Source organism: Lethenteron reissneri, chromosome 52 (assembly GCF_015708825.2).
Source record: "Lethenteron reissneri isolate LAM-NWPU_2019-01 chromosome 52, ASM1570882v1, whole genome shotgun sequence".
NCBI lineage: Eukaryota > Metazoa > Chordata > Hyperoartia > Petromyzontiformes > Petromyzontidae > Lethenteron > Lethenteron reissneri.
Window position 1 is genome coordinate 8,972,584 of NC_083830.1, and position 25,325 is coordinate 8,997,908.

A 25,325-nucleotide genomic window follows, 5' to 3' on the forward strand; every position below is an offset into this window, starting at 1 on the left:
TCACTCTTCAACACACCGGCAGGGCTAAAGTAGTGAACTCTTTGTATATTGCTTGGTCAGATTTTTGGCCATCTTTTTTCTCACTTTCTTCGCCCCGCTTTTGGCCGTCGAAGAATTCGTCCGGATGTCTGGCGCGGCTGCATGCGGATATGACAGAGCGGCTTTCCGAGGACCTCTTCGAATTGCCTCTTGACCTATACAGCTGGCAGATGAGGCAGCAACTCTCTAGGTTAATCACAGGCGAGACCGCCTGGATTCAAACCCAAGATCTCTGCGTCAAAATGTAAACGTACAAACACACACACAGAGATTGTTGTGTAGATGCATAGGCTGTTTTGGCAAGTGCCGTTAAGCGAGTTACAGCAGTGAAGGCCATCACATTACATGAGGTGGTGTAGCCAAACCAGGATCACCGGGTACACAGTTGGTTAATACAAACACCAATTGTGTAACAACATCAACAACGAGTGATTACATATCTAGTAAATAGTGGACAGATATGCCACCTTTGTCTCCCCGGGACTGATGTGTCCACACCGCTCCAGGTACCCAAATAAGAGCGAGTTGACCTCAGGGAGGCCCAGGATTGGTTCAGATATTTCACCACCGATGTTAGCCATGGACGAGAATTGAACTCGGGTGGCTAGGTTCATTGCGTTGGGCGCTAACCACCGCTCTACCAAGTCACAAAGACAAAGATCCCCCGTATAGCCTAACACACTTTTGGGGCAAGTGCGGTCAGCAAGCACCAATGAAGGCCGGTACAGTGGACGAGCGGGTGGGTGGCCAGCACCATGCTGCCTTTGTCTCCCTCGTGGCGATGTTTACACGCCGCACCAGGTATTCATTTGAGGCAGAGTCAAGCAGGTCACACAGCATCAACAGCCGCCATTCGCCACTAAGTGGCGGGGGACGTCACCACGGCACTTGTGCCAGGCTAGGTGCACTTTGAGGCCACGTCAAGTGTTGAAGGCTCGCTGGCAGGAGGTCCCGGGACAAACCCAGGTGCACCATGGGATTGACACACACAGTCGGACGCACAGACCCAGACAGAAACACAGTCGCACAGACACAGGCGGACAGTTCTACACAGCGGCAGTCACACAGGCACACACGCGATGAGATAGAAACGCACACATCGAACCATTCCAGAAATCCAAAACTCGATTTAAAGAATAAAAATCCTAAACACACAAAGGGGGGCATTTTTATTTTATTTTAGGTTTTTCTTTCAAAATGCTCAACGGAGAGAAGCGGACGCACGGCGACGACGGCACTAAAAATCTGTAAAAATATATATACTGTACTGTAATTACAAAACGACATCAAACGAAACGACGACGACAACAACAACGTGCTAAAACCAACACGGCGACACCGAAGCACGTGAACAAAGCCGGCCGGAGCGACCGCCCCGCTCGCTCGCGCAACGCACGCACAGACGCACAGACGCACAGACGCACGCACATCAACATTCCCACCGCCTCTTTGCGAAAGTTAAAGATCCTCCCGCCGCGCTTCGCACGCCCGTCACCCCGTTCTGCAAACGGCACAACTCTCGAAACATTCCTCGACGGGGAGCGAGGAATCTCTTGCCGACCTCGCAAAAACCGGGGGCGGCCGCAACGACCACCACGCGCACACCGCCCCCGCCCCCCCACGCCCGTGTCACTGAGCCGTAGCGACGCGCACGCGAGTCAGGTCGAGGCCCTGGCGATGACGGAAGTGACCGGAGGGCGGGTGAGGAATTTGCGCCACGGAGCGGTTGCCGGGTGGCGATTATTCCCCCCCGCGCCCCTTGCCCCCCGGTACCCGATGAGTGCTGCTGACGAGCTCGTGGAGGGAGGTGCGGCGGCGGCGGCGGCAGCGTCCTGTGGGCCGTTTCCGAGTGGGAGGGGCCTCGCGTGGGCCGTGGGGCCTCGAGACTTGAAGTTGTGGGTACGTAGGGTCCCCCACACCCCCCACCCCACCCCTCCACCCCACCCCCTGCTCCTGGTCTAAAATTCGCGACTGTATTGCAAACATTTTCCCATTTTTTTGTTGAAAATTAACCTCGTAAAAATTGTCGTAAGTAAAAAAGAAAGGCATTAAAATAAAAAAAATGCGTTCCACCACCACCCGGGGCCCTTCACCACCAACCACCGATGCAGCATGCTGAAGTACGGTCGTACAATCATCCACAACCTGCACTGCATCGGAGGAGGGGGGGAGGGTTGTGGGGGGGTGGGAGGCCCTCGTCCAGCGGAGGATCTAAAAACGAAGGGCTGCTTTCAGAGTGACGCACGGGGCCACATTGCAAATCCGCAAGATCAAAAACGCCCTTCTCCCAAATGCGCCGGGGCGGAAACGCGGACGGACAGACGCGTCCTTACTGCCGATATCGCGGGCGCGCTGCGAGGAGTCGATTTTTTTATTTTGTTTTGCCCCCCCCCCCCCAACTGCCGGCGATGCCACGGAGAGATGGTGCTCATCGCTCGGCCCGCAAGGCGGAGGGGGGGGGGGGCCTGTCCGCGGGTGGTGTGACGCCAACGAGCGAATTTCACCCCTGCGCTGTAGCCGCGGGTCACTTCACCGCATTTCGGCTGCGAGACCACGGCCGCCCACCTTATTCGCGACACAGAGAAAAGCAAACGCGATCGCACACACACGCACGCACGTGCACGCACACACACACACGCTCGCACACACGCACACACACACGCGCAGGCCCTGTTGTGTGGGGGGGGGGGCACTTTCGTCTCTCCACCCTCCAGGGGGGACGGCCCCGGTTAACGAATCTGACCACGTGCCCCTGGGGGGGGGGGGGGGGGGGGAGGTAGAGCTTTATAGCTCTTCCGATTCCTCCTCCGGTATAAATAAATCGTTCGCATTGTGATTCTGACACGGTGAACGTCCTCAGGGACCACGTTAACGAGGACAGCCGGCGGGGGGTGGCGGGAGGCCTTTAATGTCTGCGGAGGAGGAGGCTGCACGCTTTGGTAAATTCCCCGCATGAATCGCTGGGCACTTGTGGCGACGCGTCAACCTCTGGGCCACGCGGTTATTATTACCCTGTTTCGTTATTGCTCACTGCGATTATGAAGAAGCCAACGTTCCAATTTGCCATTACGTTCACCGCTCACTTAGTCCCGACAGCGCGGAGATTTGGTACGAGCCGAGGTAGCGAAGCTCGCGTAGGACCCATCTCTAGAACTGGCTACGATTGATTTGCCAACGACGCTCGTTTCAAATGGCGAGGCACGCGATTGGCCACGCGGGGTAAAGTAGGAACCACGCGAGCGATGGCCGACGTCAGGTGGTACTGGACGAGTGAAACGCCCGCCCTGGACTCGTGGACCAACTCGCTGCCTCGCGCGAACACGACCAAGACGCCGAGCACAGCCGGAGGCGATGAGGCCTACGCACGGACAAACAGGAACGCAGCCGACCCGGCACCGCAGCGTGGCGGGTCACGCCACGGGCACTTGCGTGTTGGCGCAAAGACAGAAAAAATAGCGTTTTATAACTAAAAAGTGCAACGGGACAGCAGAACAAATTGATGCAACTTTCCTGGTCCCCAGTTCTTTATCTCTATATATTTTTTTCTTTAAAACTTTTGTTTGTAACCGCGAAAGGTTTTTCCAACTGGACCATAAAATCGCGATTGCGTTGCAGCCGCGAAAAAAGAATGCCCGGATCACAAACGTCACGACCAACAGCACCGCCGAAGCCCATCCCTTACGCAGCAGCGCGGGGCACACGGCAAGCGGGCAACTACGCTTAACGGGCCGGACACGCGCGTCCACAAAACGGCCCAAAGAACAACTCCCGTCGGCCTCCGTCGCTGGCGATGTGGCGGCCGCGGGACTCTGCCGCGAAGGTTTTTGGCAGTTGCGCTGCGGGAGCTCCGACGGCCGATGGAAAAAGGATATATTTTAAAAAATAATATAATCGGGCGAGAACACTGGGAGACGTTCGTCGCCAACGAGACCGGCCCGTGAAACGTCCGTGAATAAGCCACCGTCCAAAAACGGCGGTCTCGCGGGGCGTCTTTTTTAACGAACAAACGCAAGAATCGCAGCGAGAGCAACGGCGCGCTCCAAATCACTCGGGGGCGTGGGGGGGGGCAACGTCGTCATCGCGTGGGCCGCATCAAGACCCGCCGAGGGGGGTGAGGTGGGGGGGTAAAGTTCGGGATCCCGGTTTAATCCGCCAAGCCTTCAAAAAGCCTAACACGTGCACCGGCGTCGATTCGGAAACCCGTTCGACGTTCCACTTCCGTCTCTTTAGTGCACAGCATTCCACATCTGAAGCTCGACGTCATTCAAGTTTTGTGCGTTCTTCTTCAGGGTTAAGTGCCGACCCCGTTGTGCATCCACCTAGGCATGCGGCGGTTTTCGCCGGGTACTGCGCGTGCCGTCGTGAACCTCGCTCGCCGTCGGAGCTCCCCCAAGGCTCACGCCGTGGCTTGCCGAGTTGGGGCCCGCGGCAAGCCGGGTACAGGGAGGGAGAATCGCGAGCGCGTGTGCGATCCACCAACCCTCGGTGCACCTCCGCTGGCCTTCCCGAATCGGATCGCGACGATCGCCGGAAATCGTGACGATCCACCGGAATGGTGGCACGGCCACCTGGCCCGCCACCCCTCCGCGGCCGCCCCTCGTGGCTCAGATCGTGGCATAGGTTTCGCCCTTCTCGGGGATCGTCGGCACGGCACGGTCCCCGCTCAACTGCGCGTCAGGAGCAGCGGCTTCGTTTCTTGACAAATCGACCGGCGGCAATCCACGGAGCATCGGCGGCGGGCGGGCAGCCACGCCGCACCGCACCGACGATCCCCAACGAGGGCGAGGCCAGCCCACGGCCGGAGAGGTCACCCCCTTGAAGTAACGAGAAGGCCACTTGCCAACACTGACAAGTGCGACTGGCAACGTGAGGCCCGCGATCCCCTCGCCCGCCCCGTGCACCTTGGCCGGAGCCGCTTGCGAGGTTCCCTCCTCGGCGCGCCGCAAAAATAAAAACGCCGCGGATCGCCGCCGTGAGAGTCCAGAAACAAACGTCGGGGGGGGGGGGGGGGGTCGGGTGGAGAAAACGACGAATCGCAAAAGACGGCGGGAGCGTCGCCATGGGCAGCGTGGCTACGCGGCGCCGACCCTCAACTTGTGTGCCAACCCCCCTTCGTACACCCACGGCAGCATTGCCCAACGAGCCGTGCAGGCGATAGCAGCGGCCCGATCCCTCTCCAACCTGATGCTGCCGCTGCTTCTGGCGCTACACCCGAGCCCCTGGCCTCCAAGCCAATCTCACACCAGACGTAGCCAGGCCTACAGCTGATACTAACCCCAACTCCCATCCCCGAGCAGGAGCATCGAGTCAGCGGTGCACCTGCTCGTGGGCACCTGTGAACAAAAGCTTCACAGCTCATCGGATTCCTCCTGCGGTCAAAGTAAAGACTTTGAGATTCAGAGTCCGGCCCATCCACAGGGGCCACCCCTTTCGCTTTTTTTGATCGTAATATCTCCGTCCGCCCCAATTAGTCATCCGGCACGACTCGTGCTCGCCCCCCCCGCCCCCCCCCGCGGCCGAGGGACGGGCGAGGGGAGCGGCGAGGGAGCCGTCGCCTCTCGCGGGGAGGACGCCGCTGAACACCGCGGGGGCGTTCAAAACATCCGAGACCTTCGAGCGGTGTAACAATAAATAAATAACGTTGGGGGCGGGGGGAAGTGCACGTAGAGATTTTGGGAGGGCGCGCGCCTTTAGGAGTTGACGTCGAGCGATCAGCGACGTCACGTTGCGACGCGAGAGTCGCCCGTGGGTTTGCTGCCACTTTAACCAACTGCCGCACGCCGCATGTGGGAAGGACGCAACAAAAAACACGGCGGCGGCAGGCGGACGTCGCGAGCCGAGCCGGAAACAACGAGCGCTCGCGACGGCCGCGATGAAAACTCTGCCAGCCCCCCCCCCCCCCACCGCCGCCGCCGCCGCCGCCTCTCACGCCCACCGTGCATCGCAAAACCTCGCCCGAAGCTGGCGACTGTCTTAACCAAGGAACTACATGGTCGTGACTTTTTAAAAATATATTATTATTATTATTATCTTATAAACCTGATGGTTGCGCCGGCGACCAACGAACTGCTCCACATAGCAGAGCCCCCACAACCCCCGCGGGCGCCGGGGCGCACGGCGACGGAACGCGGAGCGACGCGAGGGATCTGCGGGCAACGTGTGCGCGCAGCAGCTACGAAATAAAAGTATTTTTTACACGTGTGTGACGAACGACAAAGAGAGCATTCCCTTCGTTAGGCTACCGCCCCCCTCCCCCAGGATCCGGCCGGCCAGACCAAGACCAACGTCAACGATCGGACAAAACAAACAGGCCCTCCCCCCCCCCATCCACAGGACCCCCATGCGCCAATCGATCACAGAGCAATTCCCGCGCGGGGGGCGATGTTGAAAGACGGGCGAGTAGCGGCGGCCGGTGTGGTTTGCGTTGAGCGTTGTCGTCTTTCCCCCGCACCTCCGATGAGCACGGTTGGCTACGTACGGCGGTGCGAAAGAAGCTCAACGTAGGTACCGCGGCCTGGCAGAGTCTGGAGCCTCGGTCAGATCTGACCCGGTGTCTGCCGAGCCGATTTGGACGGATGTGCGAACGGACGCGCGTCCGTCCGTGCGGACGCGCGGACGGACTGACGCGACGATGGACGGACGGACGGCTTTCTCAGAGTCGGCGACCGCCAACACAGACGCGGAGTTTCCGAGAGAAACAAAAAAAACAATCGAAAAGTCCACCGTTCGACGGCGGACCGTCAGCCGCAGCGGAAGCAGAGAAATCCTAAAGCCGAGAGCTCGTTACGACGACGCGGCACCAAACACGCGAGTCGGAGCGCAGACGTGTCGCAGAAGACGAGGGGGCGAGGGGGGAACGTGGCGGCGCAGGAAGATGGTGTGGGGGGGGGGGGAAGGCGTCGCGACCTCGTGACCCGCGACCTCACGAGTAGATGGTGATGACCTCCCGACCGCCGCCTCGGACGAGCAGCACTCGCTCCAGTCCCTCGGTGAGCACCTCCAGGAACTCCATGTCTTCAGGCGGGGTCAGGGGTCAAGGCAAACTGCTGGTGGGGAAGCGGTGGCGTAGTGGTTCGCGCGCCGCACTACGAATTCGGCGACCCGAGTTCGTTTCCCGCTCACGGCCAACACCGGTGACGATTATCTGAACCGGTCCTGGGCCTACCCTAGGTCGACTCAGCCTCAAATGAGTACCTGGTGCGGTGTGTAAACATCGCCACTGGGGAGACAAAGGCGGTTCGGGCATGGTGCTGGCCACCCACCCCCTCGTGTGCCGTACCGGCCTTCATGGGTGCTGCTCGCTAACAGCACTTGCCCCAACAGTCTTTTAAGGCTACACGGGGGATCTCTGTCTTTGGTGCCGCCGAAACAACCGACAGCAATTATAAAAACAACGCGTACAGTTTTAGCCAAGACAGCCGCACCAGTGAACCCAGCCAGTGAACCCAGCCGGTGAACCCAGCCGGTGAACCCAGCCGGTGAACCCTGCCAGCGGCTGCATCGAGGAGACCAGCTCGGCCGCGCGGAACGTCGCAAGGATACAATTCTCATCCCCGTCGGGGTTCTTGGGCGGGCCGGGCATGTTGAGCAGCACGAGGCGAGCGTCGTGCGAGCGGCTCACGATCACCTCGTTGAGCTTCACCGCCGTGTGCATGCGCCGCACGTTCGACTGCGTCCTGCCGGGTCACAGGGGGCGGACAGGGGGGCGGTTGGGGGAGAGGGAGAGAGGTTAAAGTTCAACGACGGAAGGTCGGGGGTCGTCCCTCGTCGTCTTCTGTGTCTGCATGGTGCCGAGTCGAGCGGCGATGTTTCTTTGTTTACGGTTTTCCGGCGAAGACTCGGAGAGAGGGTGAGCCGGCGTAGTGCGAGGTTTGATCTTTGGCGACCGCAGCCACACCCCAGCGCAGTGGTGGGTGTGGCGCGCGAGTAAGACGCGGTGTGGTATCGTGGCGCTGCAGTCCGGTGCGCATGCGGTGCAATGCGGTGCAACGTGATGCAGTGATGCGGTGCAAGGCAGTGTGGTACAGGTGACCCCCCACTTTTACGACCTTTCTTAAAGTAAATCACATCCCCACGGTAACGACCAAAACTCGTATCTACGATCAACTGCTACCGACGTGACGAATCTGCGCATGTCAAGCGCAGACTTGGCGCTGTCTGCGTGTGTACAGTGCAGTCCAACAGTCTCCAGCGAGAGCGAACGCAGCAGAATCTCTTTCGCAAAACCACTTTTTTGTTAATTTTCTTAAAATTTTGAAATGTATTTCGCCTTTCGCTACCGCTGTCCGAGAAGAGGAAATGTGATGCACGTGCAGAGAAATACTTAAGGAATTTTTTAATGTTAAGTTTCTGTTTTTACTCAATCATTGTTTGCACAAGTTATGTTAAGTTACAATAAATGTTCGTTAGGGTTATTGACATTTATCTTCGTCGTCAATTTTGCTACTTTATTGGCATCTAACGGGTTTCGACTTACGACGGCTCGACTTGCGACCTCGTCCAGGGACCAATTAGGTCGTCGGTGCGGGAGTCGCCTGTACAGCGGTGCGGTGCAGTGCGACACGGTGCTCTGGTGCCATGCGGTGGTGCGGCGCAGTGTGATGTGGTGCAGTGATCCAGTGCGATGCGGTGCAGTGCAATGCGGTGCACCGGTGCTATGCAATGCGGTGCAATGCTGCGGTGCAGAAGGCAGTGCACCGGTGCGGTATAGTGCATTGCGGTGCACGGCGGTGCGGTGCAAGGCGGTGCACTGGCCCCCGCGTGGCGCGGTGTGGCGGCGCTCACGGTTTGATGTTGAGGAGGTCGCGGAAGCCGTCGGGCGTCCCCACGCCGGCGGCGGCTCCGTCCTGGGCGCGCGCTTGCTGCGCCGTGGCGGCGGCGGCGGCCGCGGCGTGCCGGTGAGCTCGCTCGTAGCGCTCCTTGGTCCAGGTCATGTGGACGCGCTCGGGGCTCGGCACCACGTCCGTCGCCGCCTCCGACTCCTCGTCCTCCGACACGATGCTCTCCGAGCGCGCCAGCAGGTGGCGGTCCTTCACCATCTGGGCCTGAGCGGCAGTGAGACGTTAACTCCCTCTAGATTTGAAGCTTTCGTGACTGCAAGGATTCATACTCTTAGGGTTTTTTCGGTAAAGTCACGTAGGTAAAAATAAATTAAATAATAGAAATAATAATAGAAATAAAATAATAAATCAGGACGTTTAGGAGGCAACACAAGTCTCCGTCATCAGGTGGGACCGTCACAGCTGAATTTACTGTATTAAGCGAGGAAAAATACAGGAGATCGTGGGTTCGATCCCGACCCCTGACACCTGCTGTATATTTTTGAGTTTGCGGTGTCTCTCTCCCAGTGGTCGCGTGTATTTTTCTCCGGGTCCTCCGGTTTTTCCCTCCACATTTAGAATCAACATCACGCGAGTATTTGGCTGCTATACATTTCCACACGATAAGCCACTTGGTTGAGCTATCATCTGTGGCCAGGTCGCTTCGAAAAAATAGCTACATAGCTCGGTGGGCCTTACCTGATAATATATAAAAAAAGTTGAGTTTTAAGGCAAAGATAAAGATCCCGCCCCCCGTGTAGCCCAAACAGACCGTGGGGCAAGTGCTGTGAGCGAGCGACGCCTTTTGAAGGCCGGCACGGCGCACGAGAGGGTGGGGGTGGGTGGCCAGCACCACACCCAGCGGCCTTTGTCGACCCCAGTGGCGATGTTTACACACTGCACCAGGGACTCATTTACGGCCGAGTCGACCTAGGAGAGGCGCAGGACCGGTTCGGAGCGGGAATTGAACTCGATTCTTTGCCGGGTTCGTGGCGTAGCGCGTTCGGCACTGCGCCACCGCTCCCTACGCGCACGCACCGTGCGTGCGCACGTGGGCGAGCAGGTGTATGAGCGAGTGTGAGAACGTGCGAGCGAGAGGGCGGGTGGGCCTGAGCAGCACGCACAGACACACGTGCCTGCGTCTGTGAGGTTGAGAGGGAGTGTCTTTAGTGTGTGAGCGTGTAAGTGTGTGAGAGTGGTAGAGAGAATGACTGGGAATGGATGGAGGAATGTAGGGATGCATGAGTGAATGGTTGCAAGAGTGAATGGATGCAAGAGTGAATGGATGGAAGAGTGAACGGATGGAAGAGTGAACGGATGGAAGAGTGAACGGATGGAAGAGTGAATGGATGAATGAGTGAATGGATGGAAGAGTGAACGGATGAATGAGTGAACGGATGAATGAGTGAACGGATGAATGAGTGAATGGTGGCGAGGTCTGCTCACCTCTCGCTGCCTCTCAGACTTTGACAGCCTCATCTGGTGCAGCATCTGTGTCCTCTGCTCCATCATCAGGGTCCGCTCGTAGGTGTAGGCCGAGATGTCACTGTCGTTCTGCGCGCCACAAGCACAGCGCGTCAGTAACTTTTTAATTATTCACAATTGCTTTCAAGAAATTAAAAAAGGCTCGGAGGTCAGAGACGGCACATCCGAGACCAGCCGAGATCCTGGGTTCGAATCCAGGATTCAGCCGCCCAAGCCACGGCCGACTGCACCGGCTTCGAGTGTAGCGACTCGGCTCGGCTGCTTTAAATCGGGTAAGACCCATCGAGATGCGAATATCTCCCCCCTCGACGGAGACCCAGGCGAGCCGACGGTCTCTCAGCCTCGCGGCCAAATAGACGCAGCAGCAACAACAACAGCAACAAAAACCCGCCAACGTTACAACTGGTTTCTCTCTCCTGCTCCGAGAAATGAACAAAAACAATTGGTTCGGCTGTCGCGCAGCGAATACCGCTCCCCCGTAGGCGGGCCGAGTGGGGGTGGGTGGCGGCTGCTGCTGCCCCCTCCACCCCCCCGAGATTTCGTTTCACCTGAGGGGGGCAACGCGGCCCCCCGCTAAAGGGTCGACTGCAGACGCGGGACAATGGAGGGGCGGCCGTACCACCACCACCACCACCCGTGGGTTATCAGCTTTTTCCAGGACCTCCACCTACCCCACCCCCCCCCCACGCCCCCTACCACCCCCAGCTCAATTCCGCGGAGCAGGCAGCGAAACGATCGCGTTGAGCAGTTTCGTGGTTGGCGGCGAGCGGCGCGCGAGGCCCGGGCTGGGCTCTCACCAGCTCGACGACCTCGATCTCGGCGTCGAAGCGCAGGTGGTAGAGGAACGTGGCCAGGTCCTTCTTCATCTGGATGCTGTTGTCCTCCAGCTGCGCCACCGTGAAGATTCTCATGCGGCACTTCTTCCACACCTGCGGTGCGCACGAGAGGCGGGGGGAGAGGGTGGTGAGGTGGGGCGGGGGGGGGGGGGGGGCAGGGTAGACGCGACGCGACGCGACGCGACGCGACGCGACGCGACGCGACGCGACGCGACTCGCAGCGATTCTCGGCGTCGATCGTTAGGGGTTGTGCCACACCAGTTGAGTTTGCCATCCTTCCCCCGTACCTCTCATTAGCTACGCACGGTGTCAAAAGAAGTTCAACATACGTACGGACACAGCAACCCTCCACACTGAAATGACACCGTTGATACGCTTAGTATAAGATTAGTACACGCTTAGTACACAATTAGTACACGCTTAGTACACGCTTAGTACACGCTTAGTACACGCTTAGTACACGCTTAGTACACGCTTAGTACACGCTTAGTACACGCTTAGTACACGCTTAGTACACAATTAGTACACAATTAGTACACAATTAGTACACAATTAGTACACGCGTGGCTGCGTCGCGTGGAGGAGGGCTCCTAACGACGCAGATTTGCTCACCGCATTATGCCGAACCCCAGAAGATGTATTACGAAACATTACTACTACTACTGCTACAACAGTGACTGCGATAAGCCGTGTGTAGATTTATACAGCGCCCCGGTGTGACCGCATCCCACAACCGGGACCACCACCCGAGCCATCAGCCGTGCCTCTCTCCACTGTGAGCAACCAGTTGCAGAGACGTCCACACGCAAGCCATTTCACGGTCGCATGCAACCGATTGCTTGGGTGTGGACCACCCGGCTCCAGTGGGAGCAGGGGACAGGCGATCGCTTCGGCAATCGATGACTCAGATGGATAATTAGCGGTCCCATTCCTCGACAAATCAGAAAACACCGCCACCACTGCAACCGCCGCCACCGCCACAAACGCCACCACCACCACCGCCACCCGCTACCACCGCCACAAACGCCACCACCACCGCCGCCCACCACCACCACAAACGCCACCACCACCGCCGCCACCGCCACAAACGCCACCACCACCACCGCCCACCACCACCACCGTCGCCACCGCCACAAACGCCACCACCACCGCCACTGCCACTGCTACCGCCACCACCGACGCCCACCACCACCGCCCCCGTCGCCACCACCACCACCGCTGCCACCGCCACACCTTGTGGTGCCGCAGCAGGAAAGGCAGCAGCATGAGCATGCCTCCGTCGTGCACGATCCACCAGATGTCGATGCTGCCGTCGGCGAAGCGCTCCTGGTTGCCGGGGAAGAGCGCGATGTTCTTGGCCACGAGCAGCGCGTGGTGGGCCGCCGTGGTGATGCGCACCGTTTCTGCACGGACACAACGGTTTAGCGAAACATTTATATTTACGCGATCTAACCAAAAACACGACCTGTATTACGGATGATATTGGTTGCGAAAGCCTACGTGTTAAACCGACGCACACGCGCACACGAGCACGCACACACGCGCACGCACGCGCATACCGATGAAGGTCTTCCACGTGCGCGAGTCCTCGTTCTGCCGCCAGCCGAAGGGCCACCCCATGACGACGGCGTTGGGCCGCAGGCCCCCCAGGCCGCTCGACTGCACCAGGTGGCAGATGCCGTCGCGCACCTTGCAGGAGACCACCACCTGACAGAAGCCCTTCACCTTCTCGATGTCCATCATCCGCTTGATCGTCTGCGGAGCGGCAGCAACGGCGCACCCGCCGAGTCGTCGGACGAGGCACGCGGCAGCGCGTGCGCGACGGGGCCGCCCCCTCGGCCTTACGCAGACCGCCGGCTCAAGGGAACTGAAAGCGCGCGGCCGTTTTGCCGTCTAGGGCGGAGCGGCGTGGCCGTCGCCCGTCGAACGACGCACGCTCGGCGCAAAGACGGCGCAAACGATGACGAGGAAGATAACGGTGACGGTGACGGGAAATCCTCGCCGAACACGGTTTTACCGATCGTATGTTTTGGCCGTGCGCGGTTTTCACGGGAGGGAGGGAGCATAGGACGAGGTGGGAGGAGGAAGAGGACAAAGATGAAGACGAGACGAAGAGGGAGGAGGACAGAGGGAGGAAGAGGATTGAGAGGAAGAGTATGGAGATAGGAGGAGGAGGAGGAAGAGTGGTGGCGAGCGGTGGCTGAGCGGTGGCGAGGGTGGCGAGTGGTGGGGAGGGTGGCGAGTGGTGGGGAGGGTGGCGAGTGGTGGGGAGGGTGGCGAGTGGTGGGGAGGATGGGGAGTGGTGGGGAGGGTGGCGAGTGGTGGGGAGGGTGGCGAGGGTGGCAAGTGGTGGGGAGGGTGGCGAGTGGTGGCGAGGGTGGCGAGGGTGGCGAGTGGTGGCGAGTGGTGGCGAGTGATGGGGAGTGTGGCGAGTGGTGGGGGGGGTGGCGAGGGTGGTTATGGTGGGGAGGGTGGCGAGGGTGGCGAGGGTGGCGAGGGTGGTTATGGTGGGGAGGGTGGCGAGGGTGGCGATGTTGGCAAGGACGACGAGCGGTGGCGAGCGGTGGCGAGTGGTGGCGAGGGTGGTGAGGGTGGAGAGGGTGGCGAGGGTGGTGAGGGTGCCCTCACGTGCTCGGCGGTCTGCCCCTCGCCGCACGTCTCGAGGACGCTGCCCTCGATGACGGAGCCCACGATGGTGAGGCCCTTGCCGGCCTTGAGCTGCGACGCGAAGGTGAGCAGGCGCGGGTTCTTCACGTTCAGGTCCTCGTCCAGCTTGAGCAGCACCAGCAGCTGGGGCCTGCGGGGGCACGGGCGCAAGCTCAGCGGGCGTCGGGCCCGGCCGGTGGACCCGGGACACACGGCCGGAGCCGGCGGCAGCGCACTCGCCCGCCCCCACTAGACATCTGTGAGAAAGAGCTTCATAGCTCATCGGATTTCTCCAGGACGAATAAAGATTCTGATTCCGCACTCGGTCATGGCGACGTTGAAGATGACGTTGACGATGACGACGGTGGTGGCGATGGCGACGATGATGGCGGCAACGATCACGACGATAATGGTGGGGGGCGGCGATGGCAGCGGTGGGCGATGATGACGACGGTGACGATGGTGGCGACAATCACAATGACGATGGTGGCGACGGTGGCGGCGACGATGGTGATGATGGCAACCGTGACGATGGTGGTGAAGATGGTGGCGGGCGACGGTGGCGGCGCTGGGCGAGGCGCTGGGTAAGGGGCTGGGTGAGGGGCTGGGTGAGGGGCTGGGTGAGGGGCTGGGTGAGGCGCTGGGTGAGGCGCTGGGTGAGGGGCTGGGTGAGGCGCTGGGTGAGGGGCTGGGTGAGGCGCTGGGTGAGGGGCTGAGTGAAGGGCTGGGTGAGGGGCTGGGTGAGGCGCTGGGTGAGGCGCTGGGCCACCTCCAGTTCTTGGTGTGCGGGGGCCCCTCCTCGAGGCGCAGCAGGGCGAAGCGCGCGGCGCTCAGCGACAGCCCCCGGATCCCGTCCCCCCACTCCTTCTCCGCCCTGCCGGACGACAAGATGAAGACAAAGACACAGACAGACACAGAGGCACACAGACACATAGAGACACGCACACACACGCGCACACACGCGCACAGGCGTCAAGAGGGTCAGAGCAGGAAACCACCACGAGGACGGGAGAACTCGCGAGGGCAGGGGGAGCACGGTGGATGCGACAGAGGCCACTGGGGTGGAACACGGACACCCCGTGCGGGGGCATGGGCTCACACGGCGACGCCTGGCACTATATACACTTAAAATGACTGTTACACTTACTGTAACATTTTATCTACATAATTACACCGTTCCATACTTACAACGTGTAATCTTATTTGTATTTTTGTATTTTAAGATTGTTTAATACGGCTAATTAACATTTTACATTCGCATTTTATAAGGTCTACTTATTCATAATTTTTAAGATTTTAGCCCTTTGGTATTACTTATACTTTGTAACATTAGTATAGTTAGAGTGTATACCTTTTATATAAGTTAAGATTCCTACTTGTTCAATGTATGCACCGTCCCGCCATAGTGAATTCCTTGTTTGTGCAAACTTACATGGCGATTAAAACCGTTTCTGATTTCTGATTCTGATTTCTGATATAAAGACCCGTAGACCCACACGGAGACCCGTAGACCCACACAGAGACCGATAGACTCACACAGACACCCACAGACTCACACAGAGACCTGTAGACCCACACAGAGACCTGTAGACCCACACAGAGACCCGTAGACTCACACAGAGACCGATAGACTCACACAGAGACCCATAGACTCACAGAGAGACCTGTAGTCCCACACAGAGACCCATAGACTCACACAGAGACCCAGACACACACAGAGACTCATAGACTCACACAGAGACCCATAGACTCACACAGAGACCCATAGACCCACATATAGACCCATAGACTCACACAGAGACCCATAGACTCACAGATAGACCCGTAGACCCACACAGAGACCCGTAGACCCACACAGAGACCCGTAGACTCACACAGAGACCCGTAGACCCACACAGAGACCCGTAAACTTACACAGAGACCCACAGACCCACACAGAGACCCATAGACCCACACAGAGACCCAGGATTGGCTGCCTCTCCGGCTGCGCTCACCCGCGGTACTCGATGTACTTGTAGATCATCACGGCGATGAGCATGGCGACGATGGCGTAGTACCACGACGAGATGAACATGAGCGCCAGGCAGATGCTCATGCCCAGGAAAGACAGCGTCCTGCACTCGCGCACGCAGGGACGCACGCATGCACGCACACACGCACGAGTGTAAAGACACCCCCCGTGTAGCCTACGTAGACAGTCGGTGCAAGTGCGGGGGGGGAGGCTTCTAGTTGATTTTGTTCTATTAAGGGCTGGGGGAGAGGCCAGGATGGAGCCTCATTTGCGAGGTGTCCCGCGTCACCAAAATGGCAAAAGCAAAAAAAACAAAAGCGAGAAATCGGAGCAAAAAGCAACCGCGTCGAACGGGAATTCGAAACACGTTGGACGAACCCAAATCGGTGTTGCATAATAAATTCCCCAGAGTCGGCTCGGTGATGACCGATCACGGCGCAGTTGCAATTACGCTAAACGAAGAACAGACACAGGGACGACCACTGTGCTGACGTGCGAGCCGACGAGGAAACGTTGTCGGGAGTGGCCGGCGCCACGCCCGGCCGCCTTTGTCCCGAGCGCGGTGATGGCGGCGATTGTGGTGAGTGTGGCGAGTGGGGAGAACGCGGTGTGGTGAGTGTGGTGGAAAGGTTGGTGAGGGCGGTGTGCCGAGGGTGTGGTGAGCGTGGTGGAAAGTTTGGTGAGCACGGTGTGGCGAGGGTGTGGTGGTGAGCGTGGTGGAAAGGTTGGCGAGCCCGGTGTGGCGAGGGTGTGGTGGTGAGCCTGGTGGAAAGGTTGGTGAGCGCGGTGTGGCGAGGGTGTGGTGGTGAGCGTGGTGGAAAGGTTGGCGAGGGCGGTGTGGCGAGGGTGTGATGGTGAGCGTGGTGGAAAGGTTGGTGAGCGCGGTGTGGCGGGGTGTGGTGGCGAGCGTGGTGGAAAGGTTGGTGAGGGCGGTGTGGCGAGGGTGTGGTGGTGAGCGTGGTGGAAAGGTTGGCGAGGGCGGTGTGGCGAGGGTGTGGTGGTGAGCGTGGTGGAAAGGTTGGTGAGCGCGGTGTGGCGAGGGTGTGGTGGTGAGCGTGGTGGAAAGGTTGGTGAGCGCGGTGTGGCGAGGGTGTGGTGGCGAGCGTGGTGGAAAGGTTGGTGAGGGCAGTGTGGCGAGGGTGTGGTGGTGAGCGTGGTGGAAAGGTTGGCGAGGGCGGTGTGCCGAGGGTGTGGTGGTGAGCGTGGTGGAAAGGTTGGCGAGCGCGGTGTGGCGAGGGTGTGGTGGTGAGCGTGATGGAAAGGTTGGCGAGGGCAGTGTGGCGAGGGTGTGGTGGTGAGCGTGGTGGAAAGGTTGGTGAGCGCGGTGTGGCGAGGGTGTGGTGGCGAGCGTGGTGGAAAGGTTGGTGAGGGCGGTGTGGCGAGGGTGTGGTGGTGAGCGTGGTGGAAAGGTTGGCGAGGGCGGTGTGGCGAGGGTGTGGTGGTGAGCGTGGTGGAAAGGTTGGTGAGGGCGGTGTGGCGAGGGTGTGGTGGTGAGCGTGGTGGAAAGGTTGGTGAGCGCGGTGTGGGGAGGGTGTGGTGGTGAGCGTGGTGGCGAGCGTCGTGAGCTCGGTGGGGCGGCCGGCGTGTGGCGAGGGCGGTGCGGTCGCTACTCACCAGTGGTAGAACTTGAAGCGCGGGCGCCAGTTGGGCGTTCGCAGCAGCGTCTGCAGGGCGCAGGCGAGGTTCACGAACATGTAGCACATGAGGAAGAACCTGGGGGGTGCACGCAGAGGAGCCGTCACTGCGCCGTCATCATGCCACCGTGGCACAACGTCACGCGTCACGCGTCACGGCCGTCGTCACAGTGACCGTCACAGTGACCGTCACCGTAATTGTCACCATCACCATCATCGTAACTGTCACCGTCACAATCATTGTTACCGTTACCGTCACCATCGCCGCCATCGGCGGTAGAGCCAGCGGTTCATCACCATAAGGATGCGACTTCAGGTCCCCGTTGGGAGGTTGACACGGCCCATCAAAGTTCGGTTGATTACCACGACTAACGAAAGTAACGAGCACCACTTTGAATTCAACGACACCTTTTAGAATTCAACGACGCTTGAATTCCACGGATACATTTGCCCCCCCGCACCCCCCGCCACGCCCCCCCCCAGCTGCCCCCCCACCCGGCCACACCAATTTGGAATTTCCACCACTGGCTCAGGGCTGTCGATGAGCACCAACGCCTCAACGCTCACTTGAGCAGGACATCGCTTTTGTTGCGAATCACGTCATCGTCATCATCGTCATCGTCATCATCATCATCGCCATCATCACCATCATCGCCATCATCGCCATCATCGTCATCATCGCGATCGTGGGGAGGGTTTGGCGGCGGTGATGCTCACATGGACAGGATGGGAGCCACCATGTCGAGCGACGCGATGAGGATGCCGAGCTCGGCGATCCCGGCCGTGAGCAGCAGCGCCCACGTGGGCTCGCCGTTCGCCTTGCCGTGGCCAAACACCTGGGGGGGGGGGGGGGGGGGGGGTGGCAGCGCAGGTCACGCGGTGTGTGCGACGGAGAGGTGGGGGTCGCGGTAAGTCACTGGGCGTCTGTGGAAAAGAGCTTCGGAGCCCATCAGGTTTCTCCGAGATAAATAAAGATTCCGATTCTTGTTTGTTTTTCTGACAGATCTGCTGCCCTCCTCTGCGCCGGGGCGTCCCGGGTGCACACTTTACATCTCACGTAAAAAAGGGCACCCCCAGCAGCAGCTGTCCCTGTGGACACAAGGTGACCGACTCATCACCTGGCTCGCATCGTGGGCATTCTTCTCCCGATACGGGGGTGATGATCGCTCTGTGCCGGCACGCAACGGCCTTCTTCCTCTTGCGAACGACATCGGGGGATCTTTCACGCACCGTAGTCGGGGTAGTATTGTTACGGTTCGTACGCACCGCAGCGTTAAACAGGGCGGCCGATGGATTCGAACCACGAACGAGCCGCCGCTGGGGCCGCGTCACCGTCCCCGTTTTGTCGTTGGCGATGGCCTACCAGGCGGCGCGCCATCACCGTCGCGAGCTGGCGCGCGCCATCCGTAGGGATCTGCTAGGGGTCGCTTGGGTCGTCGCTAATGGTCACTAGGGGTCGCTTGGGGTCGTTGCTAGGGGTGCGCGTCATGCCCGACGGGACGCCAGCGCGTACCCGCAGGAAGGGGATGATGTTGTCCTTGGCGATGGCCTGCAGGAGGCGCGGCGCGCCCGTCAGGCTCTGGAGGCCGGCGCCGCACGTGGAGAAGAAGGAGCCGATGACGATGACCCACGGCGAGGGCCACGAGAGCGTGCCCACCACCAGGTTCCCGCGCACCGCCGCGCCAAATCTGCGCCACCGCCGCACGCACGCACGCACATCGTCACTAACATGGCCACTACCACCACAATCCACCGCTACTGCCACTATCATCATCACTCCGTCCGCCACATTACTAAAAAAAGACAAAGATCCCCCGTATAGCCTAAACAGACTGTTGGGGCAAGTGCTGTTAGCGAGCACCTATGAAGGCCGGCACAGCACACGAGCGTGGTGTTGCCCACCCACCCCCTCGGCCGCCTTTGTCTCTCCCAGTGGTGATATTTACACACCGCACCAGGTTTTCATTTGAGGCCGAGTTGACCTAGGGGTGGTCCAGCACCGGTTCAGATATTGCTCACCGATGTTGACCACGAGCGGGAATCGGTTTCGTAGCGAAGTGTGCTAACCGCCACACTACCGCTCCCCACACCACCATCATCACCATCACCACCATCACCACCATCATCACCATCATCACCACCACGAACCGCTCGGCACTCACTTGTCACGGAGCACCAGGCCCTCCACACAGGCCCCGAACAGCACGACGCACGTGAGGTCTTGACGATCCGGCGCGTCAAGGAACAAGCGACAGCTGGAGCACGTGGACCCGCACAAAAACCTCGCCATCATGAGTGGCAGCACCAGGACAGGGCGTTGCTCGCGTTTTACCGATCCTACAAGGATGTCAGTCATTGCCGAGGATGAGGAAGATCCATGGTGACGACGATTGGCGTAGACGGGGATTGACGATGAACGACAACGTTCGATGATCGCCGACGAAAGACGGCGACGATTGATGGCGATAACGACACTGATGGCGATGCTCGGCGATGACGACGTGACGGACGGCAACGATGACTGAAGAGTCCCAGGTGTTATGGGCTCACGGGGGGGGGGGGGGGGCAGCGAGACCAGCCGATGGCACCTGCTGCACTACCCACGGCGCCACCTCTGCGTCTCACTTGTCGCGAGTGTTGATTATTCACGACGGCCGCCCTTCGCCACCAAGTTGCCACGGTTGTTCGCGCCAGGCATAGGTGCACGTCGAAGCCACGTTAAGTGTGGGAGGCTCACTGGGCAGGAGGTCACGGGACAGACCCAGGTGTTATGAGTTGACTGACAAATGCACCCCTGTCATTTCCCACTATTTTCTGAGCAGAGCCAGATGCAAACCACAAAAAAAACTCTTGCCTCACGAGATATCGGAATCCGACCTCTGGGCCAAGCAGGGCCAGGGGTCAGGGTTCATCGCTTTCATCACACGGTCCGACTCAACTCGTACGTTGCGTGCGACGTCGGAGGCACGGCTCGGGTTCGGAAGTGGAAAAACAAAGAAGCCCCGCATAGCCTCAAAACTGTAGGGGCAAGTGCTGTTAGCGAGCACCTTTGAAGGCCGGCACGGCGCACGAGGGGGTGGGTGGGGTGGACCGCACCACGTCCGACCGCCTTTGTCTCCCTAGCGGCGATGTTTACACACCGGTCCAGGTACTCATTGAGGCTCAGTCGACCTAGGGCAGGCCCAAGACCGGTTCAAATTAATCACCACCGTTGTTGGTCGTGAGTGGGAATCGAACTCGGCTTGCCGGGTTTGTAGTGCAGCACGCTTACCGCTATACCAACGCTCTCCACACGCGCCTACACACGCACTTACGCACACGCTTACGCACAAAGTGCACGTGGCTACGGCTGCGCGCTGGGCAAGGATACACACGAAGGAGGTGGTCGCAATGGCACAGATGGTCCCCACGGGAATGGATTTCTGGCCGTCTTTTAAATCGCCCGATCGGTTGGAGCCGGCCATGATGCCTGAAAATAAAAGAAAACAAATTTTGATCAAAAACAATTAAATGTCATCATCATCATCAGGATCCTCGGCCATGAACTATCCACTGCTGGATGAAGGCCTCCTCCCGTCCTGTCAACCCGTGCCCGTGGGCGCGTTGGTCCCACACACGCCCGTTGAGCGCCGACCTTGCACTCGTCTCTTCGTTGGACATTCATTACCTTCGTTACTTTGATTCATTAAATTGTTTGTTCGTTTTTTTGACAATTAATATCCAGAAGCGAGAGAGACAGCGGGTGGCAGAATGGGGCGATGGGCGAGCCCAGTGCCGGCCGGCCTACCACGCGCTCTCCTGGCTTTGTTTAACAACAAGTCCCAGCAGCCCTTCCCGAAACATCACTTCACCTGCCCCCTAAGGATACCTTCACCTGCAGACAACACCCACCGCCGAACCCCACTCAGACCCCGAACCCTACCCCGGACCCCCACCTCGACCCCCACCCACTCCCGCTCACCGGTGACGGACGGGAAGAAGATGCCGACAAGCAACATGAAGGAGGTGGCGATGTCGGAGGAGATGTAGGGGTGGTTGTCGCCGGGCGGCAACGTCTCCACCGCGTCGTGCTCAGACTTCTTCTCCAGAAGCTCCCCCTTCTGCTGGTACCTGTGGTACAGGTTTTCTGCAACGACAGCAAAGCGCGCCAGCTATACCGAGCGAACGCGAGTCGCGCGGCTCCGGCACCGCAGATATATCCTCCCACGCCGCCGCTGCCGCCATCGCCGCCGCGGCACCTTTGATGATGCCGCTGGCCGCGCCGGGAATGCCGGCGATCTCGGAGACGTTGTTGACCTCGAAGAACTTGTCGCACGTGGCGTTGAGCAGCGGCGAGTCGCAGAACAGCGCCCACAGGTCGGTGGTCTCCGTGCCGTTGGGGCCCTCCACCGTCTTGGCGCACGTTTGGAACGTGCGCTGCGACAGCGCGCGGTTGCCCAGCATGCACACCCTGCGAGCGTGGTCGGGGGAGGGTAGAGAAAGGGGGTGGAGGGAGCGAGCGGCAGATGTGACAATCGGTACGAATGCGCGGGTGACCGTTGCTGTTCGGCCAAGGCCGGAGAGCACCCTCAGGGTCTAGCTGGCGGACCAGGCCGCGTCACGCCTGCCAGTCGCGCCCAGCCCCGTCACGCTCGGTGGCGCCGACTGCTGCTACGGGCGAACAGTCGCCGCCGCCGTCGACAGCTCGTGACCGACACTCACGGGAAGTCTGGCGGCGCGAAGGCCGACTTGATGACGCCGGCGTAGATGGAGAAGATGGAGATGATGACGCAGGCGAGGAACACCATGGCAAACTTGTTGACGTACTTGACCCCCACGAAGACGACGATCGCCATGAGGGTGAGGAAGCACGTGCCGTACACGCGCATGTTGTTCAGCATGTCCGCCGGCGAGCCGCCCCTGAAGATCGCCGCCGCCGGGGCGATGTACGACTGCGGGTCGGGGCGAGGGCGGTGGTGGAGGGGGAAGGGTGGGGTGCAGAGTAACTACGCCTGGCCCGTGGGCTGCAGCTTTCCACGAGGCCAACACGGCTCACCGCTTCCAACAGCTGACTTGCTCACTCGCTTTTTACCGTCATTTCCACCCCCCTCGCCCCCCACCCCCGCCAAATTGTTTACCGCGTTGCCATTAGCGGTGTCGCGTCGTCAGATGCGATGCATGCTGGGAATCGTGAAGATGTCCTTCCCCCACACCTCCGATCAGCAAGGTTGGCTACGTACAGGGCAAGCCCTGGGTGCCACGGTGGCGAGACGCGAGATGTTAACTACCTCACCCGGTATACAGGAGGTCGTGGGTTCCATCCCAACCCTGACACCTGTATATTTGAAGTTTGCATGTTTATGTCGATTTTATTTGCATCCTCCAGTCTTTCCCTCCACATTTAGAAACGTGTGTTTAGAGTATTTGGCTGCTATAAATTTCCACGTGATGAGCCACTTCGTTCAGCTATCATTTGTGGCCAGGTAGCTTCTGAAAAAAAGCTGCATAGCTCAGTGGGCCTTACCTTACAAAAAATAACAATAGTTTAGTTGAATATACATACATATGCAACATTCACCGAGCTGAAATGGCTTCTGGTTGCTGAACGAATACATTACAAGGTCGCACTCATTACACACAAAGTGCTTTTGCTACAAATGAACCACAACACTTTGCTCATCTCAAGGAGCATCGACCATCACGCGAACTCTGCTCATCCTCGCAGCAGCAGCAGCGGCTTTTGGCTCAGCCGTCGAACAAAGACGGCCACCGCATCGCGAGATTACAGATGCACTTCTGTGGCCGTCTGGAACGCTCTTCCTTCCGATATCAGGAAACCACCAGAGCTATGCACTTTTAAATCATCATCTAGATTGACAAACTCATTTGTGTAGAATTGCTTTTAGTGTTAAGTCTGTTGTCCTTCCCCCGTACCTCGGATGAGTATGGTTAGCTACGTACGGTGCGAAAGACGTTCAACAAAGGTACGTATGTACGTGCACAACGTGCATCACGACGTCGCGTCGTCTGTGATTGCGAACGGTGAAGCGCCGGCAAAGCAAATCCTTTGCAGGCGCGTTGGGCACGCGGGGGCTATGGGGCTACGGGGCTACGGGGGCTACGGGGGCTACGGGGGTCACCGTTGGGCGTTGGGCACGTGGGGCTACGGGGAGTAAGCCGGTGGCCAAACCGGCGGGCGCGCGCGATAGAAACCGCAACTCGGATGACTCGCGGTGGTGCTGGGGTAGGGCTGAGGGGGGGTTGGGGGCGGCGGGGGGGGCAGAGAGGGGGGAGCGCGTCCACCTCACCAGCAGGATCTCGACGGCGCCCAGGATGTACATGGCGGCGGCGAAGGTGGTGCCCAGGTAGAAGCAGAGCCCCACGGCGCCGCCAAACTCGGGGCCCAGCGCTCGCGAGATCATGTAGTACGAGCCGCCGGCTGCGGGGCGAGCGGCGGTCAGTCGGCCTCCATCGGTTCTCAACCGGGAGACGAAAATCGAACGACCCCCGCCGAGGACGAGCGAAATGACGACGTCGCCCATGCGTCTCGGCGTTTTCCCCTCCCCCACCCCCCCGGCAATATATATAATATTTATTGATTACTTTTTTTACGTCACACAGCAAATCGATGGCGCAGACGCCCGCTTTTGCCAACGCGCACCGACGCGTGAAAAATATATACCGCAAACCTACCAAACACGTTTGTGACAAAAAAATCCGTTGAATCCAAAAACCATCCTCTCTTGCCCCAGGCAGTCCCTCCAGAAAAACGCGGAGTTTTTTGGTGATTGTTGCGGGCAAAAATCGTTGATTATGCAGCACGTTTTCTTAAAAAATGCGATAGAATATGCGGGATATTTATGCAATTTTATGCGATTAAATTGCGGGAACTTGCAAAAACTGCGGTTTGATGAAAAAGAGAAAAAAAAGTGATTCCCCCAACACCCTATTCACTAGGCTACTACTTTAATGTAAAGAGTCATTTCTTATTACTTCCTATGATAAGCAAGCATACTACATCACAGAAAGTGCTGGGAATATTTAAGTTCTCATCTTGTTTTATTTCAGACCTTAACAAACAGATGGCTCAAACTTACAAAACATTGAGTCGAACAAGTTCTGTAGCTTTACAAAATGAATATGCTACAACTTCTGTAAAAATGAATAAATAAAATATTAAAAAATAAAATGTGTGCTTCCTGTTTTACAGAGGTAGCTATGCAAAATAATTTGCCCCCACTGTCATGTAACACACTGAGGAACTGCTTTGCGCGGTCTTTTGCGCTTATGTTTGTTGGCAAATGAGAAAGATTTGCGGGCTTCATCATGGTTTCATTGGCATCGCGGGGTTTACAGCTTTTCAATGATGTCGCGTAATGAGTGACGTCACTTCATAACGTTCCCATGGCAACAGGGGAAATGGCTGCGCTTGTGTGAAGTAAACGCAACATTTTTCAACTTTCTGCTAAGATATATGTGACTTTTTGCAACGAAAATGCGGGGATTATGAAATCATGCAAGCCCGCATATTTTGCGCGCGGAAATCTGCAATTTATGCGGCGAAAGTGCGGCGTATTTGAAAAAACGCGCCCCCCGCATAAATATGCGGACTTTGGCTGATTTTGCGTGAAATCTTGCGATCGCATAATCGCGTTTTTCTGGAGGGACTGCCCAGGGACAGCCAGGCCCGAATATATCAGGGAGCGTTGGGAGCGAGAAGATCACCACCCCGTGTCAGAGAAAAGGCCCCTGTAAGGAGGGCGAGAGAGAGAAGCGCCGGGGGCGCGCGCTTACCTGGCACGACTCCGTTGGTCGCGATGGCGCTCATGGAGATGGCCGTGAGCATCGTCTGCGGGGGGGCAGAGGATCCGAGTCA

General features: G+C 58.7%; 1 protein-coding gene across 2 annotated transcripts in view; it reads right to left on the minus strand.

The window, feature by feature from the left end:
• Positions 1 to 1,187: 1,187 nt before the first annotated feature.
• SLC12A7 (solute carrier family 12 member 7) overlaps positions 1,188 to 25,325 on the minus strand; it is a 97,438-nt gene continuing 73,300 nt past the window's right edge. For both annotated transcript variants that reach the window (XM_061573118.1, XM_061573120.1), the window contains exons 6-25: positions 25,244 to 25,298; positions 23,758 to 23,888; positions 22,172 to 22,401; positions 21,709 to 21,920; positions 21,432 to 21,596; positions 20,841 to 20,939; positions 19,633 to 19,690; positions 18,984 to 19,158; positions 18,188 to 18,306; positions 17,451 to 17,549; positions 15,820 to 15,939; positions 14,595 to 14,699; positions 13,808 to 13,976; positions 12,739 to 12,934; positions 12,413 to 12,582; positions 11,141 to 11,272; positions 10,305 to 10,412; positions 8,824 to 9,083; positions 7,582 to 7,715; positions 1,188 to 7,053 (exon numbers count right to left, since the gene is read on the minus strand). In XM_061573118.1, coding sequence (XP_061429102.1) covers positions 6,962 to 7,053; positions 7,582 to 7,715; positions 8,824 to 9,083; positions 10,305 to 10,412; positions 11,141 to 11,272; positions 12,413 to 12,582; positions 12,739 to 12,934; positions 13,808 to 13,976; positions 14,595 to 14,699; positions 15,820 to 15,939; positions 17,451 to 17,549; positions 18,188 to 18,306; positions 18,984 to 19,158; positions 19,633 to 19,690; positions 20,841 to 20,939; positions 21,432 to 21,596; positions 21,709 to 21,920; positions 22,172 to 22,401; positions 23,758 to 23,888; positions 25,244 to 25,298 — 2,829 coding nt within the window. In that variant the 3' untranslated portion in view covers positions 1,188 to 6,961. The remainder of the gene's footprint in view (positions 7,054 to 7,581; positions 7,716 to 8,823; positions 9,084 to 10,304; positions 10,413 to 11,140; positions 11,273 to 12,412; positions 12,583 to 12,738; positions 12,935 to 13,807; positions 13,977 to 14,594; positions 14,700 to 15,819; positions 15,940 to 17,450; positions 17,550 to 18,187; positions 18,307 to 18,983; positions 19,159 to 19,632; positions 19,691 to 20,840; positions 20,940 to 21,431; positions 21,597 to 21,708; positions 21,921 to 22,171; positions 22,402 to 23,757; positions 23,889 to 25,243; positions 25,299 to 25,325) is intronic.